The sequence below is a fragment of the Amblyomma americanum genome, chromosome 11 (assembly GCF_052857255.1).
Source record: "Amblyomma americanum isolate KBUSLIRL-KWMA chromosome 11, ASM5285725v1, whole genome shotgun sequence".
Lineage (NCBI taxonomy): Eukaryota > Metazoa > Arthropoda > Arachnida > Ixodida > Ixodidae > Amblyomma > Amblyomma americanum.
Genome location: NC_135507.1, coordinates 59,654,930 through 59,682,800, shown reverse-complemented (window position 1 = coordinate 59,682,800; position 27,871 = coordinate 59,654,930). Strand labels below are relative to the sequence as shown.

General features: G+C 45.8%; 1 protein-coding gene across 1 annotated transcript; it reads right to left on the bottom strand.

The window, feature by feature from the left end:
* Positions 1-960: 960 nt before the first annotated feature.
* LOC144109426 (uncharacterized) lies at positions 961-27,128 on the bottom strand. Its single transcript, XM_077642216.1, has 4 exons — positions 27,118-27,128; positions 17,898-18,028; positions 13,492-13,703; positions 961-6,466 (listed from the first exon to the last, which is right to left on the bottom strand). The coding sequence occupies exons 3-4, from the start codon at positions 13,526-13,528 to the stop codon at positions 5,694-5,696; spliced, it is 810 nt and encodes a 269-aa protein (XP_077498342.1). The 5' UTR covers positions 13,529-13,703; positions 17,898-18,028; positions 27,118-27,128; the 3' UTR covers positions 961-5,693.
* Between the last annotated feature and the right edge of the window lie 743 nt (positions 27,129-27,871).

Below are 27,871 nucleotides of genomic sequence, written 5' to 3'. Positions count from 1 at the left end.
CCTCCAGCCCAGGCCTGTCGACAAAACTGCTAGGCAAATACCACGGCCCCTATCGCGTAGTTCAGCAGACATCTCCAGTTAACTACCTCGTCGAACCCCTCACGCCTTCGCCTGATCATCGACGCCGCGGTCGCGAAATAGTCCACTTCGACCGCCTGAAACCCTACTACGACCCCGCTATCATCTCGTGGCCTTACGCTGCCAGGATGACCTTTTCACCCCAGGGGTATTGTAAGACATACAATTGGGGTTTGCTGCTCCAGCGGCCAGTGCCGCCGAAGGAGAGAAAGCTGAAGAAGACGAAGCTTACGCAGTTCAGTTTGCGAAGAAGACGAAGCTGACGCTCTCGAACTCTTGGCTTGGAGCTACGCTGTGTCGGAAAAGATTTTGCTTGTTCACATTTCTTGTGCGTCTGATTTACGTCTTTACAATATATATTATAAGGGTAATTAAAGCAGGTTTAAAAGTGCTGTTCACACAGTGTAGCCATCCCAAATAGTGATGAACCAATCTGTCGAATCTATATTTCTGTTTCAGCAAACTGAAATATTCCTTGTTAAGACAAAGGCGACAAACACGCAGATGTGAGCACACAAATTATCTGGAGTGTTCTGGATCCATGAAGAAGAAAATGCTTGCACTCATATCGCATCAATATGAGTAGCAGTGCTTTGTTTTATTTTCTTTTAGTTCTTCGATCCATCTCTCTCTGCAACATGTGCACTCCATCTAAGAATGGCTGAAATAATGATTTGTATCTGTTTTTAGCTCATCTCTGTATTCTAGTGCCATATCTTTCAGCCCATAAATTTAAAAACACTATATACAAAGTGACCAGTTGTTATTGGTATTTGGTGTATGTCTATGTCATGTCCACAATGTGCTTGTGCTGCCATCATGTGTAAAGGCAGTCACCTCGCTGCAGTGCTCACACTTGTATGGACGCTCAGCCATGTGGGTACGAAGGTAGTGCGTCAGGGTGCTCTTGAGAACAAAGCTGCCGACAGCTTCAGCTTTCTGTGGGCACTACATCCTTATACTTTGCATGGATGAAAAAATTTTTATTGATTTGATTACAAATCCTGGAAACTTGTTACAGAACACAATTACAACTGATAATACACTCCCAAGCAGCAAGTGAACTATTTGTGACCTAATCAACTTCATGAAAAAAAAAGGATATAATACTGAAGTGCAAATTTGAGAGTGCAATGGCATACCGTCTAGACAGGCAGTTCATCTGAAAACAGAGACGTCAACCAGTAGAATGCAACTTCGCTGCGAACAAGGACCCCATGCTGGGAACAGAAACGTCAAGACCTTTTTTCTGGTTGATGCCTCTGTTTTCAAAAGTATTAATGCTCACAACACATAGCTAAATCTAAGGCTGGAGTAGAAGTTTCTCGAAGCTCACTGGTTTTTAACAAATGCAACTCCACAAGCTGCTTCTAATTTTTAAATAATTTTTTTAAGTCAATGGCACCTTGAGAAATGCAGTCACCAAAGCACGTTCACTTGAGTTTCAGTAAGCAAAGCATATTATACAGTGGCTTGCTATAGAAATCCTTAAATACCCTGAAACTGCCGCTGTAAAATGGAATCAGAACAACACTGAAGAAGGATGGAAAGTTGGGCGAGTTGGTAACAGTTCATGGTGGGTGGAACAGTGCAAACAGACGAGAGACGAGAAGAGAAAGACACAGACAAGCGCTTACTCACAACTAATGTTTTTATTGAGAAGAACATACATATTATACCCAAGAAACACGTGACATATCAGTACCACAGCAATTGCGCTGGCAATTTCAAAAGTTACATCGCTACACGCTTATCAGCCGCAAGGTACGCTCTCATCAACGAGCCTCCCCCCTCGTTTACTTTCAGTTCATGAATTATCTAAAAATGAAACCTCCTAATCAACCAGAAGCAAGGAAGGCGGGCTAACACACTCTGCCTGTCTTTTTCAAATTAAATATGCCTCCATTATTTCCCTGGTTGTTTTATCTCTGTGGCAAAACAAAATCTTTGTTTTGGTGACCAAGGGACGGCATTTTTTCTTTTACTTTTCCTGTTTCCTGCTCTCGCGGCAATGGTCTTTCAGATAGAAATAACTTGAATTCGAGAGTGAAATTCAAGTGTTCCCACAAATGAATATTAACGCAACGGGCGGTTTGGCCTATGTAAACTTTCTTCCAAAAGAATGGAAACTCAGAAACAACTCAGGAGGCACAATCGACCAACCGTTACCTGTGTGCTACTTGGCATTGGAACAGGCTAACACCTTTATTTGTTCATGGCGATTGCTAATGGCTCGGCATAGCCCACTCAACTTTTACGGCGTCGAAAAAAACGGCGTCGACTTCGAAATGTCCAGCCACATTTTTAAATTGTGTGCTATCTTGTGTAAATACGAAATAACAGCCGGTTTCTGATGTAACTTTTCACTTTTTGGTTTCACAAATTCCGCCCTTACCAATTGCAAAAGCTTTTCACAAGTTGATGAAATAACACTGTCTGGAAAACCTGCGCTCTTTAGCCGACTGACTTGTGACAGCACACTATCTGGAATGCAATGATGACACGAGTTCTGAAGACTAGTGCGAATGAAAGACACAGCAATTCCATTTTTTACAATTTTCGAGTGTCCGGATGAATAGCTTAAAACAGGTTTCTGGGACCTTGGTGAATACTCCCAACACACGTGGTCATTTTTGAAAAACAATTTGAGGCTTAAAAGCTGGACAGCATCATTTGATGGAGCATCAAACGTGAGCGCGCTCACTGAAAGACTTAAGTGGTGCGCATCTTCCTCAGCACTGCGCTAAGTGTTTTGAGTGCCCTCAAGCGGCAGAACATTTGCCACAGGCTAGATGCCAGTCCTGCAAAAAGTGTCAACCACTGTTTCGTGAGATAAAGATTTTAGGCAAAAGCAAAGATACTAGGCCAAGGGAACTACTGGAGGCATTTCATATAAGGAAGAGAGGCGTATATTGTGTTAGTAATACGTCTGTGAATTGTCTATGAATCTACAAATCGGAGATGGCATATCTTGAACGGTTCTGTTGATAATGGTGTGTGTGAACTGGTATCTGCACATGATCTGGTTTTCCTTATATTTGCTGCGCTGCCAGTGAATAAAGTTAGATGTTTTGCGCTAGTCCTGTGTGCCTCTTTCTTGTGTTTGTCTTGGTTGCGCTACAGTTCTTTTGTTACAAAATGCACCATCTAGCCCCACAAAAAGTTCTTCTAAACCATGTTTCCCTGCTAAACGGGTGTAATTTTGAGTCCTTGGCGACGGCGACACTAAAAGAGGAAGGTGATAAGTTAGATTTGTTTTTCTCTGCAAAAACACATAAAAGCAACATTCCTTTCAGAGCCATCATTTCGGAAGCAGTCACTTGGCAATACTCGGTATCCAGTAAGCTGCAAAAGCATCTTTCAAAGTTAGTTGTGGACGATCCATTTGTGGTTGACAAAACAGATAGGTTGGCCCAGTTCCTAAAGCTTAGTAATCCGGGGTTGTGTTCAGGCTTCAGTGTCGACATTGAAGACCTATATTATTCTGTCTCACAAAGGCATGTTGGAAGCAGTCAAAAAATGCATCGCTGAAGAAAATGATGAAGTATGTTTTATAGGTCACTGCGGGATCTGTCGAGACCTTTCTTGAAATATTGTCGTTTTATTTAATGTCCACACACGTTGGGTGGCGAGGCGAAGTGTATGTGCTAAAAAAGGGCATATGTATTGGATCAAAAATGGCACCCACATTAAGCAATATTTTTCTAGGTCAACTGGACAAAGGTATTAACAAACACATCAATGGACTGGCGATACGAATTTTCAGATTTGTAGACGATTTTCTGGTGCTGGTTGAGAAAGAAAACTTGAGCAGGAGGATAGCGGAAATCTTGAAGCTCTTTTGCGAGAGTGCAAAGGGACTGTCATTCATGTATGAGGTTCCATCAAACGATGCTCTCCAGTTTTTAAGCCTCAAATTGTTTTTCAAAAATGTCCAAGTGTGTTGGGAGCATTCAGCAAGGTCCCAGAAACCAGTTTTAAGCCATTTATACGGGAAGTCGAAAATTGTAAAAAACGGAATTGCTATGTCTTGCATTTGGTCTGGCCTTCAGAGCTCGTGTCATCATTGCATTCCAGATAGTGTGCTGTCACAAGTCTGCAGGCTAAAAAGCGCAGGTTTTCCACACAATGTTATTTCATCAACTTGCAAAAAGCTTTTGCGACTGGTAAGGGCGGAATGTGTGAAACCAAATAGCAAAAAGTTGCATAACAAACTGGCTGTTATTCCGTAAGTATACAAGATAGCACACAATTTGAAAAATGCGGCTGGACGTTTCGAAGTCGACGTTGTTTTTTTCAGAACCGTAAAAGTTGAATGGGCTATGCCGAGCCATTAGCAATTAACACGAACAAATAAAAAGTGTTAGCCCGTTCCAACGGCAAGTGGCACACAGGTCACGGTTGGTCGATTGCGCCAGCTCATTTGTTTCTGACCTTCCACTCTCTTGTAAGAAAGTTTACATAGGCCAAACCGGCCGTTGCATTTAGTATTCGTTTGTGGGAACACTTGAACTCACTCTCGGATTCAAGTCATTCCCATCTGAAAGAAAACTGCCGCGAGTGCAGAAAACAGGAAAAAGAAAAAATGCCGCCCCTTGGTCACCAAAACAAGGATTTTGTTTCGCCACACAAATAAAACAATCAGGGAAATAATGGAGGCGTATTTCATTCGAAAAAGACAAGCATTGTGTGTTAGCGAGTCTTCCTTGTTTCAGGTTGATAAGGAGGTTTCGGTTTAAGATATTTCACGAAGTGAAAGTAAGAGGGGGGAGGCTCGTTGATGAGAGCGTACCTTGTGGCTGATAAGCGTGTAGCGATGTAACCTTTGGAAGTGCCAGCTCAAATGCTATGTTACTGACATGTCACGTGTTTTTGTGGTATAAAATGTATGTTCTCACTAAAAACATTAATTGCAAGTCAGCGCTTGTCTGTGTCTTTCTCTTCTCGTCTCTCATCTGTTCGCGCTGTTCCACCCACCATGATGAGAACAACTTTTGTTGAGACAGTGAGATGATTGTTTGCCTCCAAATCTATAAAGCATGTTTGTCAAGACTGACAATGCAATTTGTAATGAAAATACGCCAGATGCAACAATCACAGATTATTCGACAACAGATAATCCACAGGAATGTAGTGCAATAAAGCCTTCATTTTTAAATACCTAAACCAAGAGAAAACTCTAAGAACAAAAGCGAGCAATGTTTATCATCAGGCGGCTAGGCTTGTTTCTCTGCTCTTGAGTACAATACAGCCCCAACAAAAGCATGAAAAGAATAATGAAACAGCATGCTTCTCTGGTGGCATTAAACTCGCTATAGGATGCAGAACTGCTCTGACGTAAGTCAATTTGCTAGCTAGTACCAAACACTGCAAACACAAATAACGCACGATTCAATGCACTGAAACTAATGACGACATGATCATATCTGCACATGTCACGATTTCAGTCTCATTCATGATAGTACCAGCTTGCTTTGTTCAGATTTCTTATGGAGGAGTGAAAGCAACCAAAAGATTGCTCTGTGTAGACGTACTTTGAAGAAATGTAAATTTGCATTCTTTTCTCAAGAAAGAAAATTAAAAAGTGAGAAGTCAGCGAGCAATGGCTTTAACATTTAATGCTGGGAAGAGGTATCAAAACTTTGAGGAACCGTTGTTTTTGAAACGTGTTTGTTGTTCTCATGGCGTTTTAAACCCTGTTTTTCTTTAAACGTCTTTGTGCAAAACTGACACTGATAAGATCTTTCACTCTTATGGGCTCGCACATGCTTAGCAAGGGCTGTACGCTGTGTAAAGACCATGGGGCAGAGCTGGCACTGGAATGGTCTCTCACCCGTGTGGGTGCGAAGGTGATTCACCAGTGTGCCTTTCTCAGCAAAGCTGTTCCCACAATGCTCACAGTTGTATGGTCTCTCACCCGTGTGGGTGCGCAGGTGTTGAACCAGGCTGAAGTTTCGAGCAAAGCTGCTCTCACAGTGGTCACACTTGTATGGTCGCTCACCGGTGTGGGTGCGAAGGTGTTGCACTAGTGCGCCTTTTTCAACAAAGCTGTTCCCACAGTGGTCACACTTGTATGGACGCTCACCCGTGTGGATGCGAAGGTGTTTGTCCAGGCTGTTCTTTCGAGAAAAGCTGCTGTCACAGTGGTTACACTTGTATGGACGCTCACCCGTGTGGATACGAATGTGGTGGACCAGGGTGATCTTTTGAGCAAAGCTCCTCCCACAATGATTACACTTGTAGGGACGGTCATCCGTTTGGGTCAGAAGGTGCTGCTCTAGGCAGTTTTTCTTCGTGAAGCTCTGATCGCAGAGGGGGGACTGGTGCAGCTGCTGACTCATGTTCTCCCCAGACAGCACTCCGAGCTTGGGATCAGCTGTGACCAGGCCTGCACCAAGAAAGGCAGGGTGTTTTCAGAGAAATACGGGACCATGCGTGTTTGGTGGTGGCAATATTACACAATATTTAACTTCAGTCTATTTCAGTGTAAATGGGTTCACCCTAAAAAAAAAAGATGAGTTTTTAAAACAAAATTTCCTAGTAATTATAAATTTCCATAGAGCTGGAGGGTGAATATTTTAACTTTCAAACAATTACTCAGAGCAACAAGCTTACTCTGTAGGCAGCTTATGAGTCTCAGCAACTTAGACAAAGTGCTCATATAATGCCTGGGTTCATGGAATCTTCCAAGCCTGCCCAAGAGTTTTGCACGAATAACATGTCTATGAGCTTTCATTAGTGAAACAGTACACCGGCAATGAGAGTATTCCTTCTGTCTACAAAAGCAAAGCAAAAAATATTAGGCGAAACTCCTCTAATAAATCTAGCATAATGAGGTCTGCTGGTCTGACAAAATAAATGGAGAACAGAAACGGTCACATGGAAAACCACAAAGACAAAACCATTTCTGTCAGCAGCGTCACCAAAATAAAACACAGCACTAAAGATAAACATGAATCATTAATAGCAAATCACAATATACCAAACTAGATAAGTATTCCCCATAGCAAATAGGATCAGAAGGACAAGCATCAGAAGTTCCTATAGACATCAGATGAAACAGTAGTGATTAAAATCGCCGCACATCATCTGAAGGCATACCAAAAGGTATTACTACTGCTGTGCACACCTCACATTATAAAGAAGTTGTACGCAGAAGCATACAGAAAACAATAAGCCATGAAATAATGAGACACGAAAGATCAAAAGGGTGACAGAATGACAATAGAAACTGGAGAGCTAAACTGGTGAGACTACAGCACAAAAAGCAAGACAGAGTATTATGCAGAAAAGGCACATCCACACAAACACATGCACTTTTTCTACTGCATTTTTTTTCTCTGTACACTCTAGCTTGCATCTGCAACTTCTGCTATCTACTGGATCCAAAGTTTCTTCAGCAATCATGCACAATTTCACCTGTAGAATGTTTCATGATATCCATTGTTCAAGTTGCAATGATCGTTGGTTTATACGGTCTAACATCCCACAGCAACTCAGGCTATGAGGGATGCCATAGTGGAGGGCTCCAGGTAATTTCGACCACTTGGGGTTCTTCAACATGTACCTACATCACACATTACATGGCCTCCTAGCATTTTCCATCTATAAAAACATGACAGTGGCTGGGATTCAACCCGTGTCTTCCGAGTCAGCAGCCGAGCACCCTAACCACTCAGACACCATGGCTGGTTGCTGCAACGATGAGATAGTGTTCCAGGCGTTAACAAGGCAGGGTCTGATACATCTCATTTTGTGCAACGATACTACAGTCCGAGATCACTGGCTATGCTATTTTACATCATGAACATCAAGCAGTACAGCCTGACAATGCTGAAAGCAGTGGTTTTGGAAGATGGTCCTTTAGGCAGCTTGTGTACTCATTGGTCGCCAGTATTCATTTCGATGCCTGCACAATGAAACGGAGGAAAAAAGTTAGAATAAGAACTGCAAGGCTGCAAACCACAGCATTTTGTTAAATAAGTATAAACACCTAATTTTGATGGCAGGTTTTCTTCTCTACAATGATGCAGAAGACACTACTATGTATGAATCACCAAGTGCTATTTGGCTATGACCGGCAAATAATCTTATAGTAGAATTGTTCAATAATGTTTCTTCTGTTTCAACAGCTGAACGATGACTGTGACATCAGCGTGAGTATACAGGCCATGTGAAGCATGACAGAACACCAATAATAATCGTTGCTTCTGCATTTGTTGTTGTTCCGTCACTTGAGGCAGGCTGGGTTTAGTATTATAGTGAATTAAAATGAGGAACCAGCGAATTTATTGCAGTTCTTTCGTGCCTCACATGACAACGAGAAAAAAGCAAGAATAGCAATCTTTGAACAAAGTGACCACTCAAGCTCTTTTAAATATCATCCAATATCTCTGAAAAGCAACCCCTCAAAGGTGCTTGAACATATAACATGAAACCTTACGGCACCCTTCGAGGCAATTAATTTGTGTCCTCAACAGCAGTTTTAGACAGCTACTCAAAAGAATGAATTACAAAACATAGAAGGCATGATGAAATGAAGGCAACTGCAAAATCACTTATTAGTTTTCCAGCCTTAAAGCAATGCAAAAATTGTTAATGGGGATGAAACACTTCTTAGAAGGGCCTGAGCAATTTATGTGCACTCCTGTAGGGTACAACTTATAAAAATATTACCTATAGGGTGTTGCGTTACTCCAGTGACCAATCCAAACATTCAACAAAATTAGCTATCTAAACTTATACTGTGTTGATCAATTTAAGAGGCATCAAAGCTTTTGAACTGTTAATAAAGTCGTGTGATAAGCTTTCTTAAGTACACACTTTAACGACAGACTGTTTCATCACACAGAAATTTTGTCCAGCAATCATTATTCTGACCAGTTGCACTGCTCACTTAGTGTTTTTCAAATATCAGTAACAATTCATCTAATCGAAGCGTGCCGTGCGGTGTTACACAGGGTGCCGCACTGTTTTTTTACTGTGTGATTAAGTTTCTCAAGTAACAAAAACGCTTTGACAGATTGCTTTTTCTTAAAAGAAAAAATTCTGTGCAGCGGTTATGAATGTGGGAAGGGATTCGCTTCAGACTTCGTCGTATACGACCATACTAATCATAATTCACCTCTTTCGAGCATCCAGCCAATACACTGGGTGCCGTGCTCTCATCTTTAGGGTGTGATTAGCTTTAGTAAGAAGAAACACTTAAACGACACACTACTTCCCTGTCATTGAGAAATTCTCTGCAGCAGTCATGAACATATGCAGAGTTGCATTGTGGACTTATTCGTGTTTATTTATACATACTGCAGCCCCAAAGGGGCTACTGCAGAGGTAGGGATATAAGATACATGGTAAGCAGTAGCGTATATATGTTGATTCATGCACGCGTACATACATAGGAGTACGTACAGGATACAATATAAAATGAACACAGCATAGGTGTTAATGACATTCAATGGCAGTCAAAAAATACTGAAGTGCAGGTGAATGAATTTCGCCCGGCAGGCAGTTCGAGCTTTCGATGGTATGTGGGAAGAAGCTCTGTTTACATGTATCAGTGCATGCGTAAAGTGGAGAAGTATTTAAACTATGATGGCGCCTAGTTGATAATGGAGTAGAAGAATTAACATGGCTGCTTACTGCCATGAGGTGCAGACAGCTAATGAATATGTATGTATGCCTGAGGCACTCAGAGTACATACTACGCCTTGACAGTGAGGTTAGAGATAGTGAGTGATAGTGAGATTAGACAGGGGTGAAAATTCTGTTGTAGCGATGGTAGATAAAACGGATTGCGTTCTTTTTGAACAGATTCAATTTTCTCGCAGTACAATTGTTGATACGGGTTCCAAACAACGGAGCTGTATTTGATAAGCGGTCGGATTACAGTTTTGCAGGCTGAAAGTTTTGTATGACGATGTGCAGCACGTAATGTGCACCGTAGATATCCAAGTCTCTGAAGTGCTTTACTGCAAGTTAGATTGATGGGCTTGGACACAGACATGTTAGATGTGAAAAGCAGTCTGAGGTATTCAGCCATATCAATCCTAATTAACCTCTTTACAGTGTCCAGTCTGTTGCTACACAGGGTGCCGTGTTGTCGTCTTTAATGCTTCTACAGCAGATCAACGACCTGCCATTCACTTATAGACACCCTGCGCCTCGTAGTGCCCATGCAAGAAACTATGCCACATTGGCCCATTAGTTACTCCCCTGTACTTCCGGACGTCAGCGGACACTGTCACAATATGCGGCTAAACCTATGTACAAGTGCATACTGCAAAGTGAGGCTCTAGCGCAGCAGTTCTTGGGAGATAGTCCGTTCGCTATCCACACCCTGCACGGTCACAGACTATTTTCAGCAGCCGCGATAAGAAGAATACCGAAGGTCTTAAGTGCGCGTTTACACCTGCGAGCTCAAGACGCCATGCAACAATGATTTGTACCGCACCCCGGCCGCACGTCCCCAACACCTGCGCAGCATGAAAGAAATGCCTGTATGTATTCCTCTCTCGATACCAGAATTTTGACTGGCACGCATTCTGCTGCGTTCATTCGTGCAGGAGCAGGGCGTGTTACTCTGTGGCTCGCTGCAAGTTTCATACGCTGTGCAAGAACTTCAGCACTGTCGCCACAACAGGGCTGGTGGCTTTCGCTTTTTATGAACCCGTGTAGTCAGTTTGGCCTTAGTGCGGTGCCTATCGCATGTGGAGAGCCGCTTTGACACATTAAGACATTACAGCGTTGACCAGCCCTCAGTCTTACAATGTTTTGGGCCCATACTTTGTCCTTTCTCTAGAGACTACTGCATGACTTGGCTCTCCTTGTGCAAGCCCGTCCTCCGGACACTGCCCTGGATGTTCTGTCCTGCGCGCCTCCCTTTATCGCACTGCCCTTCACATCTGCTTTTTGCTAACGATTGGCTCACACTTTTGATGAGTCACTGCACGTCGTACTAACAAATTGCCTCGACTGCACTTTACTTTCTGCTGAGGCTAACAACTTGTTCACCAGAGGCTTCCTATCCGACATCATGATCCTAACTCTCTGTCCCGCAAATTGATTTCAACCACGCTGTTTCACCAACGTTGCGTTCTGGCCCGAGGTTTCAGCGGTGCATTCAAGTAACTCGCTGTCACTCTTTTTACAGCAAAGCGTTGTCTCTAATACTTAGCTACTATTGTTCGCCAGTCGCATTGAAGGAGGGTATCCTTTGTATCCTTTACTGCACTGCCTGCAAACTCACTACACTCCTCTTGAAAGCTTCAGCTTCACTTGTCAAAGCAGCCTCTGCTTAAGGGCTAGAGACAGGCGCCTTGCCTTTGTTCGCGTTATCAGTGCTCGCTAACGGAGCAGGTCGCTCGGCTTTGTTTTTGATGGGGTAGCTGCAACTCTTTTTCTCTGCCTCTAAATCGGCAAATGCTGCCCCTGCAGCTGCCAAAGGTCCTTTCTGGGCTTAAACCTGCGCTGTCATTACTCTCCCGAGCAACGGCTGTGTCACTAGCTAACCAAGCGGGGTTCCTAGGCTGGTTGCATGACACTCAGGTGGGAGCGCTGCCCGCTTCCATCACTTCGTACTTTAGAGTGTGCCTCTACACGAATGGCAAAATACCCCTAAAGAGCTCTTATCGCCGTCTCATAGTTGCTGACCTCCTCGTCGGTCAGGTGCACTAATACACCGCTGATATCACCTGGGAGGACGGTCAGCAACGTCTTTAACTAGCAGCCTTGGTCTAGCTCCTCCTCAGTGCAAATTTGCTTCAAAATTTGCGAGGAAAGTTGTAAAATCGAAAACTTCTCAAACGAGTTCTTGCTTTTTCCCATTTCAGCAACTGAAGTTTAGGTGTGAGCTCCTGCAGCTCTTGTGCGTGCAGTTTCTCTAGCTCGGTCCGTCTCTCACAACACTTGGCTTGCCATTCCTTTTCTCATTCCCCGCAAAGTTTTTGCCTTTCCTATCCTTTCTCCTCCTGGAGCCTTCACTCCAGAATCGTTTCCCAAGCCTCGTCTCACTCCTCGACTGTCACCTATTTTGCCCGCGTAACGCCCAAAATCGCTTCTCTTGTTTTAGTGGGCTCTACTGAAATGCCCACTCCTTCCAAAATTTCAACGAGGTCCTCTACCTTGAACTTATCCATCGTGGATCACACCTTGTGCCGCTGATCTCTGCAAAAACACAAGCCTCAGCTTAAAGTGAACAAAACACAAAATTGTCGAAATCTTATTTCCCAGGCTGTAAAACAGAAAGAATCGGGGTAAGTTTTGTTCAAATGTAGTCTGTCAGCCGACATCTTTTGCTGCCAGCAAGGAAAGCACACATAATCTCAACAAAAGCGTATAGCAGATGGTTGAATGCTCATCTAGAGCAGGCCAGTGTAATGGACAAATTTAGCTGCGTATCGTATCTGTATATAATACAGCCTTACCGCAGAGGCTAGCACTCGAATGAAAGGCGCTACAATCCGGCCTTGCTTGTCGGCGGCGCTTCTGCTTGCATGATGATCTGCGCTAGAAAATTCTCATCTCTTTTCTCTTTATACTCTTTACCCTTTTAGAAAAACGTGAGGAGATGCATGCGTACAGTACTTATCAGATATTTTAAGCATTTGTGGCAGAAGGCCCAAGCCTCAAGCTATACGACAGTCGACGATGACAGAATCAGCACGCCTCGTAAGTCGCAATGTGAAAACTGCGTGGCCCCATATATGCCCGCATAGATGCCTCGAGCAACGTGCTCGTGAGAGCTTGTAATAAAGGACATGTTTCCATCAATCAAGCATGTCTTAAAGCATATCTGCCTTTCCACTGTGCAGAATGCAGCGTATACCACACGCTGCCGTATCAATGCTACAACTCAGTGAATACGTTCAGCACATGCATATATGCGTGCATACTGGGCGCAGGAATCTGCAGCCTCTCTAGTGAAAGGCATCAAGCACTATCGCTATATCATCTGGGCGCACGAAATTAACAGCAGAAATATTTTGTGCATATCTATGCGATCGCAATATGAAGCAAAATCTGAGCTTCCGAGGTGGTCAGATGATCGAACTTAGATCACACACACGTACGCAAAACAAATAAATGAACAGCGAGAACTACCTCAAAAGGAGCCACTGCTGGCGACACAGACGATATGCACCGTGGTCTTGTCGACACTAGTGCCCGCATCGTGAAAAACATTGCGCGAAGAACAGCGGTCCTTCTAGTCCAGATAAAAATGGCCACAATCACTTTGTGCTAGCATACCACCTCTCCGTGTTTGCTAGTTGCTCGAACACTGCCAGCACAAAATTGTCCTCGCGAGTCTGGCTGCCTGATGGCAGCCCAAAACTACTCAGCCAGGTAACAGGCGCACTGCCACAATAAAAAAAAAAGAAAAATGAACGCGTTCTGGGCAGCCACTCGAAGTACCTGGGGTAGCCCGAGAAAATTGAACACCTGGCTCCATGATCTTGCAACCCACAGTCAGCCAGTCGGCAGCCCAAGGCAGATAATTGAAGACGCCCAATGTGGTAACACCCACGGCAAGGAGCAGCGCTGATACTCTCTCACAGCTCGGTCTATGGAAAGGGCAATCCTCAAACACTGTCGAGTCGACGCGACGAGTGCAGTCCGGTGGGTGCCTGCGTGGGAAAGGAATGGCACCCCGATTCCCAGCAGGTGAATGAACGTCCCTGTTCTCCCCAGTGTGTTGTCCGAAACACGGGACCTCTGTCGAGGTCGCAGCCGTCTTTCAATTAACATCCCCAGCACAACCTTTCACCAGCATCACTTTGTTCAGCGACCTGAGGGCGAACAGGCCACCCTGGTCGAGGGAGTCTGCGCCTTAATACACTTAGGCAGGAGTGCATCCGGATCGTAACAGCACCATATAGGAATACATGCCAAAAAAAGTTTTCAAAGCAGTTTTATGATTTCACAGTGCACTTAAGATGTCGTCTCTTCGTAAAGAAAAGCAGAGTGCACACATATATATAATATATATATATATATATATATATATATATATATATATATATATATATATATATATATATATATTTAAACCACCGCGATACGGGGGGGGCGTGTGTCACCTTCGGCTGGGAGCGCTGGGCAAGAATGCGCTGGGTAACAAAACTTCCAAACAATTTATTTGTTTCGCAGTCTACTCACGGTGGCCGCCGTTCATTAACAGTTGGCGAGTGCTTTGAAAACGACTGGCAAAGTGTGCAATGCTAATCCGAAGGCAACCTATTTTTAAAACACCGCAATCTGGTTGTGAAGCAGGACAAACCCCGATCTTCTAGTAGTGTCCCACATGCTGCCGCGAGTGGTATAATTGCTCACTGATGCAGTGGTTCAAACTGGACAGCCTAGACGGCTCTACATGAAAAGTTCTCAAACGGCATGATAAGCGAACGAAAGCAAACCGGGCACCGTAACAGATGACGGCGTAGACGAAACCACTGGCCGCCACCGCCGCCCACTAGAGTGTTTGTAAACGCAGCGCGGTTTTTCAGCCGGTCAATGGACTCACAGGCTTCTTTCGATGTGGGAACTCGAATAAAGGCATTAAGCTTTTTGAATCCAGCAGTATTCACGATGTGAGGGAACTTATAACTGAAATGGGAGTGAATTAGCGTCGCCTCCTTCTACAGGCTGACTAGACAGAAGCCACTTGAAAAGAATTTTAAACCACTGCTTTGCAAATAAAGAAATAATATGCTCTCCTCAACACTAAACCCATTGGTATCTAATTGACCTTCCATGCCACATGACACAAGTTTATACATCTATAACGTGTTTTCACTGTCATCGTGTACATGTAGTTGCCTGACAAAGCTATCGATAGCTTCAGCTCTTTAGGGTTACTCCATTCTTGCACTTTGCAAGGAAGAAGGGAAAATTTCACTGATTTATATTTTATATGCAAATCACATAAATTACAACACACAGTTAACATTGAAAAAAATCCTTAACTACAATGCAGTTAAACACTGGTTAACCCGCAAGATGAAAAAAGCAGCTGAAGTATTGGAGGTATTGGAGCACATAGCACACTTATGAATTTCAAAATGCACAGCAGAAAACGTTTTGTTCACATTGATTTCGAAACCTTAACCTTCACAAGCTGCTTTAAATTGCGATAATTTTTATTTCAATGGTCACCCGACAAATCTAATCACCAAATCATGTTCACCAAGTTTCGATAAGCTCAACATGTGCGAGGGCTGACAGCGAAAATGCTGAAATGTCAAAGCGACTAAGGACAAATGGAATAAGACAAGAAGTGCTCTTGTTACAGCAACGCAAAACCCCTGGCACCTAATTTAAATAACATTTGACAAGACTGGCTTTGCTGAGGATACAATGTCAAGCAAGAATTGCCACCACATTCAGAGAGGACTACCATATTTACACGATTGTAAGGCGGCTTACAATCGAAACCAAAGCATGACAGCTAAATAAAGGCGAGATAAACGATATATCAGGCATGCTACAGTGTGGTAGCATTTTTACTGCGCGGCTGTGTTGCATCGCCCTTGGTGCTGGCCTTGAGCAGCTGCTATGTCAACGCGCAGAACCGGCATCCCCACCCTGCACGCGGCGGCCTATGTCGGCCGTTGGTTAGCAGGAAATCGGTACCCCTCTCCCCCCCCGCCACCTCCACTCCCCACATGTTGTTGTAGATCACGCCTGCTGACAAGTGGCGGCAGACCAAAAATTCATTCATATTCTACTCTAATAAGCATCTCCAAGTTTTTTTTTCACTTTTAACTGCACACTCAGCGCTCAAGAGAGCGCCTGTCGTTGAGAAGGGCTGCTGTTTCAATCGCGGCAGCACCGCCACTCGGAATGGCAGCGGCGCTTGGGAGTGTCGGTAGCCCACGGAAGAGCCGACGCTGCTCACGCGTAGTTTTTCTTTGCCTTTAACACATTTGACTACTGCCGGCCGCGTTTCACAAGTTTTTAATGTAGTGCTTCGTCAGTTGTAATTTGTGCTCTGGGTCTGGTAAGCGACCGGTGTTCGTTCACGTCTACATTCAAGACTGCTGTCGTTCTTTTCGCTGAAAAAACGAACAACTGTGTGCTGGGGCGGAAGTTCGATGTTTGCAACGGGTGATACAGGTTTGGCAGCTGCGGCGAGGCAAATTTCCAGCTTGTCCACGCAATGTCGTGATGTGGCTGTTTGCAAAATGCGGGATTTGGGATTTGTCTAAACAACGATCACGACGGCAGCGCTAGTTGAACGATGGTGCAAGTGTGGAGGTGTCATCCAGTGACTGATACATTTTCATTTTTGAATGTACCCAAAGGCATGCCCGCATGCGGCAGCGGATAGCGGCTGGCGATAAGTGGCGGCCACAGAATAATGCTATTGCATTCTACTGTAACGATAGCTACATTAATCAAGTAAATACGGTATTTGACAAATGAAAATGCACAAAAGTAGCGTGGCGGAGTTTCCTTTCTATTTTAAAATTTAAACAATAAGAAAACTCTTAAAACATAGCAGTAGAAGCAAGAAACATATCATTTGGAGGTTGGGCTTTGTCTCCTTGTTTCCCAATAAGACAGCAAGCATTAGGTACTCATGGTACTATAAAACACAAAACACACTGTAAAAAACGACTTTTTTTTCACCTGCTTATGCTTTTCCTGGTAGAAGCCCAAGAAATAATGTCAGTAATGCACAGAGCAAGAGCTCGTTAATTAAACCCTCGTTAATTTCGAACTCCGAATACTTTGAATTGCTGGCATGGTCAGAACCAATCCCTATGCAAGGCTGTGGCATAGGATGGGCACTAATTCAGAGGCTACGAATTTCGCATTGGTTAGTTGGAATGGGCTCCAAAAGGAGGCTGCATGTAGGAATGACCGGCATGACAAGCGGTTGATAAAAAAGCCTTATTAAAACCTAACTGCATCCCGTGGAGTTGCCCGAACACCTCTCTCGGGGAGGCCTTTCCCATTTGGAAACATTCTGCTGTGATGGCCCACCCGACAAAGCACGTGCAAAAAGGAGTTGATGGAAATGTTAAAATTAATCACTGTTGCACTGTCTTCAACTCAAAAGCCGGCGACTATTCCCCAATCTTTCACCAAATAAACATGCTGTTATACAAGCGGTGCGCGTCAGTCTTTTTCGAAGCGGTTGAATTCAAACATTTTTACTGGTCCCATGAAGTTTGAATTACCGAGCTGTTACCAAATTATACAGCCAAACTTTAATCTTGTTGCAAAATACCTTGTTCCAATGACAGATTTCACACGCACATACCCTGCCAGTCCAAGTCAATTACAGTAGCAGCTCAGTATGATCACACTTATGGATAACAGAAAGGACATGAAAAATTGCCCAGTGCGGGCTTACTTTGAAGCCATGCAAATTTGAATACCTTTAGCCAATAAGGCTATTATATTGTTAGCTAGCAATGGCTCTCGCATCCAATTTCAGTAAAAGGCACCAAACCTTTACAGAACTAAGGTTTTTCCGGAGTGTGTATTGAGTTCACGGCGTACAGAAAGGTGCTTTTCTTTGGACACCTTTGTACAAAACTGTCATTGATATGGTTTTTCTTTCCCGCGGGCTCGCACATGCCTTGCAAGGGTTGCTTTTGGTGCAGAAGCCATGGGGCAAAGCTGGCACTTGTACGGACGCTCACCAGTGTGGGGGTGAAGGTGTGCCACCAGGATTTTCTTCTGAGCAAAGCTGCTCCTGCAATGGTTGCACTTGTATTGACGCTCACCAGTCTGGGTACGAATATGTGTCATGAAGTCATATTTTCGTGCAAAGCTCTTTCCACAGCGGTCACACTGGAAGTGATGGTCACCTGTTTGGGTGAGAAGGTGCGGCTCTATGGGGTCTTAATGAAGCTCCGACTGCAGTGGGCGGACTGGTGCAGCTGCTTTTTGGTATTTTCCCCAGGAAGCACTGTGACCTTGGGATCAGCTGTAACCACGCCTGCACCATGAAAGGCAGGGTACTTTTAGTGAAAGGCGGAAGCACACGTGTTAAAGCTCATAGCTCATTTTATAGTGTGGGCAGTAACCTGTAAATAAACAAGGCAATTTCACACAGTAATTAGGCTAAAAAATTTGGTTGATGGTTTCCAGCATAACAATACATGAAAGAGGGAACCTGCATGAATATTGTAACGGAAAACAGGGAGACAGGTCGCTAACCAGCAGAATACAGCAAGCAGCCAGCCAGCCAGCGCGAGACACTTCAACGTCTTCGAAGACACTTCAGCGCCACCTGAGAACACCAGGTGGCATTACTCCCCCTCCAAAAAAAAAAGAAAAACAAAAGCGGGGTTGCAGTATGGGCAGTGGAAAGAGAAAAAAAAAAAACAGCACAAGCACACAAAAATGTACAAGGGAGGTGGGCGAAGGTGTCCCACGCGAAAACTAGCAGAACACTGAGCGTACTATCCATTACCGCGTGAAGTAGGGTTTCATGCGGACAACGTGCACAACCTCAGAGCGGGGTGGACGACGCTGAGGCTGCACAGTCCCGTCAGGAAGAACTTCGTAGGTCACTTCGGTGACGCGGCGCAAAACTCGGTACGGTCCAAAGTAACGGCACATCAGTTTTTCAGACAAGCCTGGGCGGCGTACCGGGGTCCACACCCAAACTTGGTCTCCCGGATGGTATTCGACGTGCCGATGACGGAGGTTGTAGCGGCGTGCATCCGTGCCCTGCTGCCGCTGAATGTGAAGACGGGCAAGTTGACGTCCTTCCTCGGCGCGCTGAGCGAACTGCTCGGCGTCTGGCGTGAGTGGGTGGTCATCAGTGCTGCATGGAAGCATTGCATCCAGCATCGTCTGAACGTCACGTCCGTAGACCAGACGAAATGGTGTAAATCGGGTCGTCTCCTGGGTGGCCGTGTTGTAAGCGTATGTGACGTACGGGAGAATCTCGTCCCAGGTTTTGTGCTGCGAGTCTATGTACATTGCGATCATGTCGGCGATCGTTCTGTTGAGTCTCTCTGTGAGCCCGTTCGTCTGTGGGTGATAGGCAGTAGTTTTGCGATGGTTCGTGTGACTGAGCTCGAACACGTCGCGCATGAGCTGTGCCGTAAACGCCGTACCTCGATCAGTGATTACGTGGGACGGTGCGCCATGACGCAGCACGATTTGTTGCATAAAAAACTGGGCGATCTCAGATGACGTACCGCGCTGCACCGCTTTAGTTTCCGCATACCTTGTTAAATAGTCGGTCGCGACTATGATACATTTATGACCGGCCGATGACACAGGGAATGGGCCCAGAAGATCGATGCCGACTTGATCAAAAGGCGTCCGAGGGGGTTCAATAGGTTGGAGCAAGCCCGCTGGCTTGAGAGGAGGCGCCTTACGACGTTGGCAATCGCGGCAGCCTCTGACGTAACGCTGGACGGCGTGAGAAAGTTTGGGCCAATAATACGCCTGGCGCACGCGTGCAAGTGTGCGGGCAAAGCCCAAGTGGCCGGAGGTCGGCTCATCGTGACAAGCAAGAAGGATATCGGCGCGGAGATCTGCCGGAACGAGGAGGTGCGCTCGGTCAACAGTGCTGGAGTTTTTCTTAAACAAAATGCCGTTCCGGAGACAGAAGGCCGGCAGGTTTCTAGAAAATTGTCGGGGTACGACAGAAGCTCGGCCCTCCAGATAATCAATGATAGGTCGCAGGTTTGGGTCAGCTCGCTGGCGGGTCATTAGGTCTAAGGCGCTGACAACTCCAATAAAACCACTCTCGTCCTCTATGCTATCATCCGCTAACCCGACGGGCGCGCGAGAGAGTGCGTCAGCGTCTTCGTGCGTCTGGCCAGATTTGTGCACAATGGTGTAATCGAATTCTTGGAGGCGGAGGCTCCATCGGGCTAGGCGCCCCGATGGGTCGCGAAGATTTGCAAGCCAGCACAACGAATGGTGGTCGGTAACTACTTTGAACGGGCGGCCGTAGAGGTACGGACGAAATTTCATGGTTGCCCACATAACCGCAAGGCATTCTTTTTCTGTGGTCGAATAGTTTGTTTCAGCGCGAGAAAGCGTGCGGCTTGCATACGCGATGACCCTTTCCACGCCACCTTGGTGTTGGACGAGTACGGCGCCGAGGCCGACGTTGCTCGCGTCGGTGTGGACTTCGGTTTCAGCCTCTTCATCAAAGTGCGCAAGAACAGGGGATGTTAGCAGTCGTCTGCGCAGCTCGGCAAAAGCCTCCTGCTGCTCGGCAGCCCACACGAACTGTGTATCATTGCGCGTGAGGTGGTACAGGGGTGCGGCAATCTTTGAAAAGTCGGCGATGAAGCGGCGGTAATATGCGCACAGACCCAAAAAACGTTGCACACTTTTCTTTGTTGCAGGAACAGGAAAGTTGGCGACGGCAGCAGTTTTCTCGGGGTCGGGCTTAACGCCATCGGCACTCACGAGGTGACCGAGAAACTTCAACTCTTTGTACCCAAAGTGGCACTTCTCGGGCTTTAGCGTTAAGTCGGCCGATCGGAGGGCATCTAATACTGTCCTCAGGCGTTCAAGGTGTTCGGCAAAGGTTTCGGAAAATACGACGACATCATCGAGATAAACCAAACAAGTTTGCCATTTTAGTCCAGCGAGAACGGTATCCATCATCCGCTGGAAAGTTGCCGGCGCTGAACATAGCCCAAAAGGTAGCACTTTAAATTCGTACAGTCCGTCGGGTGTCACGAACGCCGTTTTTTCGCGGTCCCGCTCGTCGACCTCTATCTGCCAGTACCCACTCTTTAAATCAATGGAGGAGAAGTACTGGGCGCGACGGAGTCTGTCGAGCGAGTCGTCGATACGAGGCAGCGGGTAGACGTCTTTTTTGGTGATGTTGTTCAGTTTCCGATAATCCACGCAGAAGCGGAGTGTCCCATCCTTTTTCTTCACCAGCACGACAGGTGAAGACCAGGGGCTGCTGGAAGGTTGAATGATTCCATCTGAAAGCATCTCCTTCACCTGCGTTTGGATCGCCTCACGCTCCTTCGGTGAGATACGGTACGGCTGCTGATGGATGGGGCGGGCATCGTCGGGCGTAATGATGCGGTGCTTGAGAAGAGCCGTTTGCCGGACTTTCGACGAAGAAGCGAAACAGGAGGAGTATTCAAGTAGGAGGGCACGTAGTTCTCGCTGTTGAGTCACCGAAAGGTCCGGGCTGATGTCAAGGGATGGGCGCACAGGTCTAACAGCTTCGAACGCGAAACATTCAGAAACCTCCGCTAAGGGGTCGGCGAATGCGATGGCAGTAGCACGAAAAAGGTGCCGGGGCTCGTTAGAGAAGTTAGTCACCAGGAGCTCAGAGCAGCCGTCGCGGAGATGGATGAGACCTCGCGCTGAGCAGATGCCGTGGGTGAGCAAAAGGGACAGGTTGCCCTCTGCGACCGCTGTCCCTTCACGTAGTCCGTCGCAGTGAACACTCACAAAAACGCTGGCGCGTGGCGGAATCCAAACGCTCTCGGCGGATATTCTAAGGGCGGCGCGGCGTGGACAGTCCTCGGAGTAAACATCAGCTTTCCCGGTAGAAAATGTGACAGTGCGCTTTCGGAGGTCAATAATAGCTCCATACTCTCGGAGAAAATCAACGCCAAGGATACAGTCACGGGAGCAGTTCGGTAGAACTAGGCAGCTGACAACAAATGTGGAGCTGCGAATTTGGACTCTTGCTGTGCATAGGCCAAGCGGAGTTACGACATGTCCGCCAGCCGTGCGAATCTGCGTGCCGGACCATGGTGTCATTACTTTTTTAAGAAGCGCCGCTAGCTTTCCGCTTAAAATCGAGAAATCAGCGCCAGTGTCCACCAAAGCACTAACCTTATAGTCATCGAGAAGCACGGGTATATCCAACGAGAATCGATCTCCGAGTTCAGGTACTGCAGTCGTTGCCTTTAAATCGCGGTCGGTCGCTGTTCGCGTTGTCGGGGGGTCTTGTTCGTATCGATTGCCAGCGGCCTCGCCCCCTGAGGTCGCTCTCTTTAGTTTTCCCGGCGGGGACTTGGCGACCGTCTCTGCGCCATCCAGGAGGAGCTTTGGGGCTGTGGCGAAGGTCGGCGTGGTGATGGAGACCGAGACTGCCGCTGGGGAATTGTCGCCATGCGCTGCTGGGCTACGTAGTCCTCGATCTCCCGGGGTCGTTGACCTCTTGGTGGACGGGGCATGTCGATAGGGAACCCCTGCAGCCCAAGCTGTCGATACGGGCACTGGCGATACAGATGACCGGGTTCCCCGCAGTGAAAGCAGAGACGCCGCCGATCCGGAGCACGCCACAGGTCCGTCTTCCGCTGGGGTGATCGTCGATTGTCGATGTAGTACGTGTCGGGGTGTGCGGAAAACAGCGAGCCTTGATTGGACGGAGGAAACTGCGCCGAAGAGGGCGCAGGACGTTGCAAGGCTTCAGCATACGTTGGACGACGGCACTCCGTTGGTAAAGGCGGCGGGTCAACGGACGGGAACGAAGGTCTCAAGGCTTGAACCTCTTCGCGGACCAGGCTAGCGAGAGAGCCGGCCGTCGGCAGGGGAGCACCGAAAAGCGCCTGGAGCTCTTCGCGCACAACGGAGCGGATCAGGTCGCGGAGAAGACCAGGGTTAGCCCCGAAGGCAGGAAGCGGCTCTGTAAGTGAAGCGGCGAGTACCGGCCGGTCGTAGGTGGTAGACCGCCGCAAGAGCATCTTCTCCATCGTGACCGCCTCCGAGAGAAACTCAGCAACAGTCCCAGGTGGACTGCGCACGAGGCCAGCGAAAAGTTGCTCTTTAACGCCGCGCATGAGATGGCGCACCTTTTTATCTTCGGGCATGGCCGGGTCAGCTCGCCGGAAGAGCCGAGTCATATCCTCCACGTACATGCTTACAGTCTCATTCGGCATCTGAATGCGAGACTGCAAAGCCCGTTCAGCCCGTTCTCGACGATCCGTGCTGGTGTAGGTCTCCAGCAGGCGTCGGCAGAACTCGTGCCATGATGTTAGGGCGTCTTCTCGGTTTTCGTACCAGGTACGTGCACCATCCTCGAGACTAAAGAAGACGTTTCGAAGTTTAGCGGCGTCGTCCCACTGGTTGAATGAGGCCACGCGTTCAAACTCGAGAAGCCAGTCCTCTACGTCTTCGAGCTGACTGCCGTGGAATGGTTTGGGCAGTCGCGGATTCTGCAAGGTGTAGTAGGCAGCAGCTGGCATGATAGGTCGATGGGTGGGTGCTCTGGCAGACTCCAAAAGCCCGTGTTCGGGAGGTAGGCCTTGATTTCTCCGGCTAGCACGGTGCACGGGGGTGTCCACTAGCGAAGGACTGGAGCCCAGGGTATCCGGAGGAGTATGAGACATATACAGGGATCTTTACCCAGCGCCTACACCAAAATATGTAACGGAAAACAGGGAGACAGGTCGCTAACCAGCAGAATACAGCAAGCAGCCAGCCAGCCAGCGCGAGACACTTCAACGTCTTCGAAGACACTTCAGCGCCACCTGAGAACACCAGGTGGCAATATAAAAATTCTCGATAAAAATTTATATATTAAGTCTTTGTGTTACACAACCCAATATTACTTTGTCAAGATATTAACGTCATCATAGGGAACAGGGAAAATGGCCTTCCTTCTCAGCTAAAAATCAATCAAGGGGGTGAATTATGCCAGACTCACTTGCTAATATACTCAACAAACACTTTTTAGCTCCCGGAGCATAGCAATCTTCTCTTAGCTGTCGCTTAACTCAGACTGCAGATTCTTACTTGCCCTCCTGCAATACTGATTCTATATTCTTGTACCCTATTTGAGTAGACGTTTCTATCATTAACACATTTAGAAACAAGTGCTCATCTGGAGTTGATGAAGTTGCTGTTTTTTCCATCAAATGTGCTGTTAATATTATCACTGCACTCCTTACTCATATTTGTAATAGAATGCTGCTCACTGGTGTATTCCCCAGCAAATTAAAAGTTTCGCATGTTGCCGCGTTATTCAAAGGGGGCGACAAAAATAACCCGAACAATTATCGTCCTGTTTCGGTATTGCCTCTGTTTACAAAGTTAGCTTAGGGTGTACTTTTCAGGCCACTAAATAACTTATTACAAGTTGAACATCTAATCTGCCTCCAACAGTATGGCTTTCAGGCTGGTCAATCAACCCAATAAGCGCTGTTAGATATTAAAAATGCTGAAACTAATAATTTTGCAAATAGGCTTTTTTCTGTTAGAATTTTTATTTGATTTGTGCAAAGCCTTTAAATCTGTGAAGCATTTAACTCTACTTTACAAATTCGAAACTTATGAGATCCGTGGAGTTGCAAATGCACTTTTGGTGAGTTATCTAACTACATGAATCCAGTATACTTAGATTGACGATGAAAATCCAGTTTTGGTACAGTAAATTTCAATGTCCGTAAGGGTTAAATTACATCAACGTCATCAACATTCTATTAACTCCTAATATTATGTTGTATGCCGACGATACTAATGCCTTTTATCTGGCTCCAGTCTTCAGGTACTTGAACAGCAATCTAATGCCTGGCTTAACGAGCTAGTGGTTTGGCTCTACATTAAGTGACATAAATAAAATGTCAACAAAACAATATTTATGCTCTTCCATCCAAAAAACAAACCATTAGATCATCACATCAAATTCACTTTTAATGACTTGAACATCGAGCAAGTCCATACTTGCCAGTTTCTAGGTGTATATTATTTTACAGTGGTATGGGGTGGACAGATAATGTAAACTACATTAGACTGAAAATGGCCAGGTCTGTTTGTGTTACCTATCATATTAGGGATCTGCTCCCACAACAGGTTAAAAAACAATTATATTTTGGCCTTCTTCATTCCAACCTTGTCTGCTTGGTGAGGGATAACTGCAAAAAAACCGATTCGTATATAATGCTTTCACTTCTGGAAAGAGTTCTACATTCATTATTTTCAAGCCCAGCTGTCAAAGCAAATCATTTCGAAACATTTCATGTTCGCAATTTCTTTTACTCCTACAATTTGTATGGCTGTTCATACTTTTATAAAGTTAAGCATAATTTCAGTTCTTTACAAAATGCTTACAATTCAAGAAAAGTTATGTATGGTTTACGTGCAGTTGCCGCATCCACTGCAAGACCTAGAACAAACCAATAGAAAACAAACTATATATAACCAAATTGTAACCTTTTATGTACTATCAGTCTTCTGGAAATTGCTGCAGAAAATCAGTGTACCTGTGTTTAGAAAAAACTGGATTCTTTTTCCGCCTGTATAAATTTCAACTAACTCTGTATACTTAGCTTTTGTGCGTTGTTTACTTTTCTACCCGAATGTGCATATCAAGAAAATGTTCTCATTTACTGCTAATTGTTGTTCAGCATGTTTTCCATTGTTTATCATTGTTCACTATTTCTATTGTGACAAATTTTTATTATTGTGAAAGTGTTTTTCTGTTGTCCGTACGGCCACCGTTGTTCTGATAAATTATTCGGGGTGTAGGCCTCGTCAAGAGGCATTCTTCGTCTTTCTCCTTTAGCCTCACCTCGAGGGCATATGGCCAAATAAATTACTATTACTACTACAACATTGGACTATGCTCAACACCTATTCAGATCAAAGGATACACTGTTTTACAGGATACGAGCATTAACGAATGAGTCCCTTAATATTATGCTGGCAATTCATACTCCTCGTGTTTTCAACGTCAGTTGGGATACCTGAAAAATGAAACAGATCAAAGCAGTCCAAATTCTAAGGCCCCAATAAACAATGTTTATATGCCTCGTGTATTTAACAATATTAACATAGCTGCCCTGAGGGCACGTAGAAGGGAAAATAAACACTACAATGGAAAGGTATCAAGGTTTAGTTCTGGCCTAGCTGCGGCTAATAAAAAACACTTAATCGTTACTAATTGTATGAATCCATTACCGCAGAGTGCGGTGGTTTCTTTGCTGAAACAGCAATATTAATAAGTTATGCTCTTTCTTCCAACTTTTCGGCGCGACCAGCTGGCTACCAGTACTGCTGGATGCATCACCTCCATCGGGCCCCAGAACAGACAGCAGAGCTTTTTAATGACAGTTACGACAGTTGCTCGGCGCATATGTACCAGGATTTTTATGGCCAATTTGCAAAAGCAAACAGCGCGACAATCGGAACATTGCACTAGCTGTGCGATCAAAGGCAGAAGGGAACAAAGTAAATGGTGCATCGATAATCACGACCGCCAGAGCTACGAAAAGCTCACTCATGACTGTGTCACCAAGACTGTCAGAGAAAAACACAAAGATGCATTCAATTTTTAGCGGCTAGGCGCCAGTGCAGTCAGTGCCTTAGCACTTCTTTCATTTACTTGTCCGCTGGTGCACGCGATTTTCATTATCCAGTTTGAATGGAAATACTCAATTCAACCTGCATCAAAGTCAACTGTCTCAACTCTGGTTACCCGAATAGCTTTTACCACGGAAAATTAATTTGCATCTGTGGCTAGACATTTACAGAGATTTGCTCTGATTGATAAAAGCGCGAACGGGTCAGGAACCCGCAGAGCACGCACAAAGGCCAAGTACAATTTCATTAGCGACATGCTGCGGCTTGAAATGCATTGAGCCGTATGAAGCCAGACCTGCAGTATCAGCACACCATAAAATTGCCGAGCATAAACTTGCAAATGCGAGAGTTTTTGCATTCTATTATCATGCACCTCGCCACTCGAATTTGTTGTAAGTGTTGATGCTCATACCGATGCAGCTTTCTTTTCTGTGTCAACCTTGCAAGTGGCTTGCCAAGGGCGAAGGTTATGATTTCGTTTTGTTTCACACATTTGGCCATCGTACTTGAGGCAACAACAACAGCAACATTTGGCTCGTGAAAGCTATAAGCTGGCTGCCAGTTTGCAAATTCTTGATTGGGTGACAACTAAAAGCACTGTTGGATCATAGACTGCGGAAGTTGGGTAATATTTTTTTCATGCCACTTACGCCGGCAAACTACTGAGCGTCGGGTTACCCATAGAATTCTTCAAGGGGTACACACATCCAAGGCAGGTTTTCAGATCATTCCTGTCAACTTTTAAACCACCCAACAGCGCTGAGGTGGGTTCACCTGATTTGGCTTGGTGGTTAGGCCCGGCTGACCCTCGTTTCGCTGCTGATTCAGATACTGGGGTAGTGATCACAACCCCATTTTTATCTCCCTCACTCCTTCGAGTCTACGGAAAATATGCTGCAGCGTACGCATAACATCATTGTACTCTGTACGCGCAGACAATCGTTTATTTACACTCAACCCGTCTTAGCACTGTACTCTGCTGTTTTTGCGACACACTATATATTACCACTACTGCAAATGGACTACCTAAACCCGGATATACACCCCCTGAATCTGTGCACTCTCCATCGCCAGGCGGATCATTATGCTTCTCGTCAACCCGGCGACCCATTGGCACTTCCCGCTCTTCACTGGGCTAGCGAACGTGCACGGCGCTCTGCAAAGCGGCTAGGCAGCTGGCAAATCTGGGCTGCATGGTGTGCCCGCTTGTCCTGTACGCAGGGCAATATACATCCTTAGAGAGTGTTTCACGCCATGGAGCGCCCAATTCTCACGTTCCAAATTACACAGAGAGCATTCGCCTCGCGCTAAATGTGGATGAGGATATATTTGCACAACAAGCAGCCTGTCAGTTTTTTTCCACACTACAACTGCACCTCTACATCTCCTGCTGACTTATCAGTTACAGAGCCCTCTGATTGGATTACTTCTGTCCTAACCATGGCAGAGCTTCTGGCCTCCACGGAATGCTTAAAAACTACCTCACGAAACACAAGAAGGGCTACGCAACGTGTAACAAGCGTCTGCA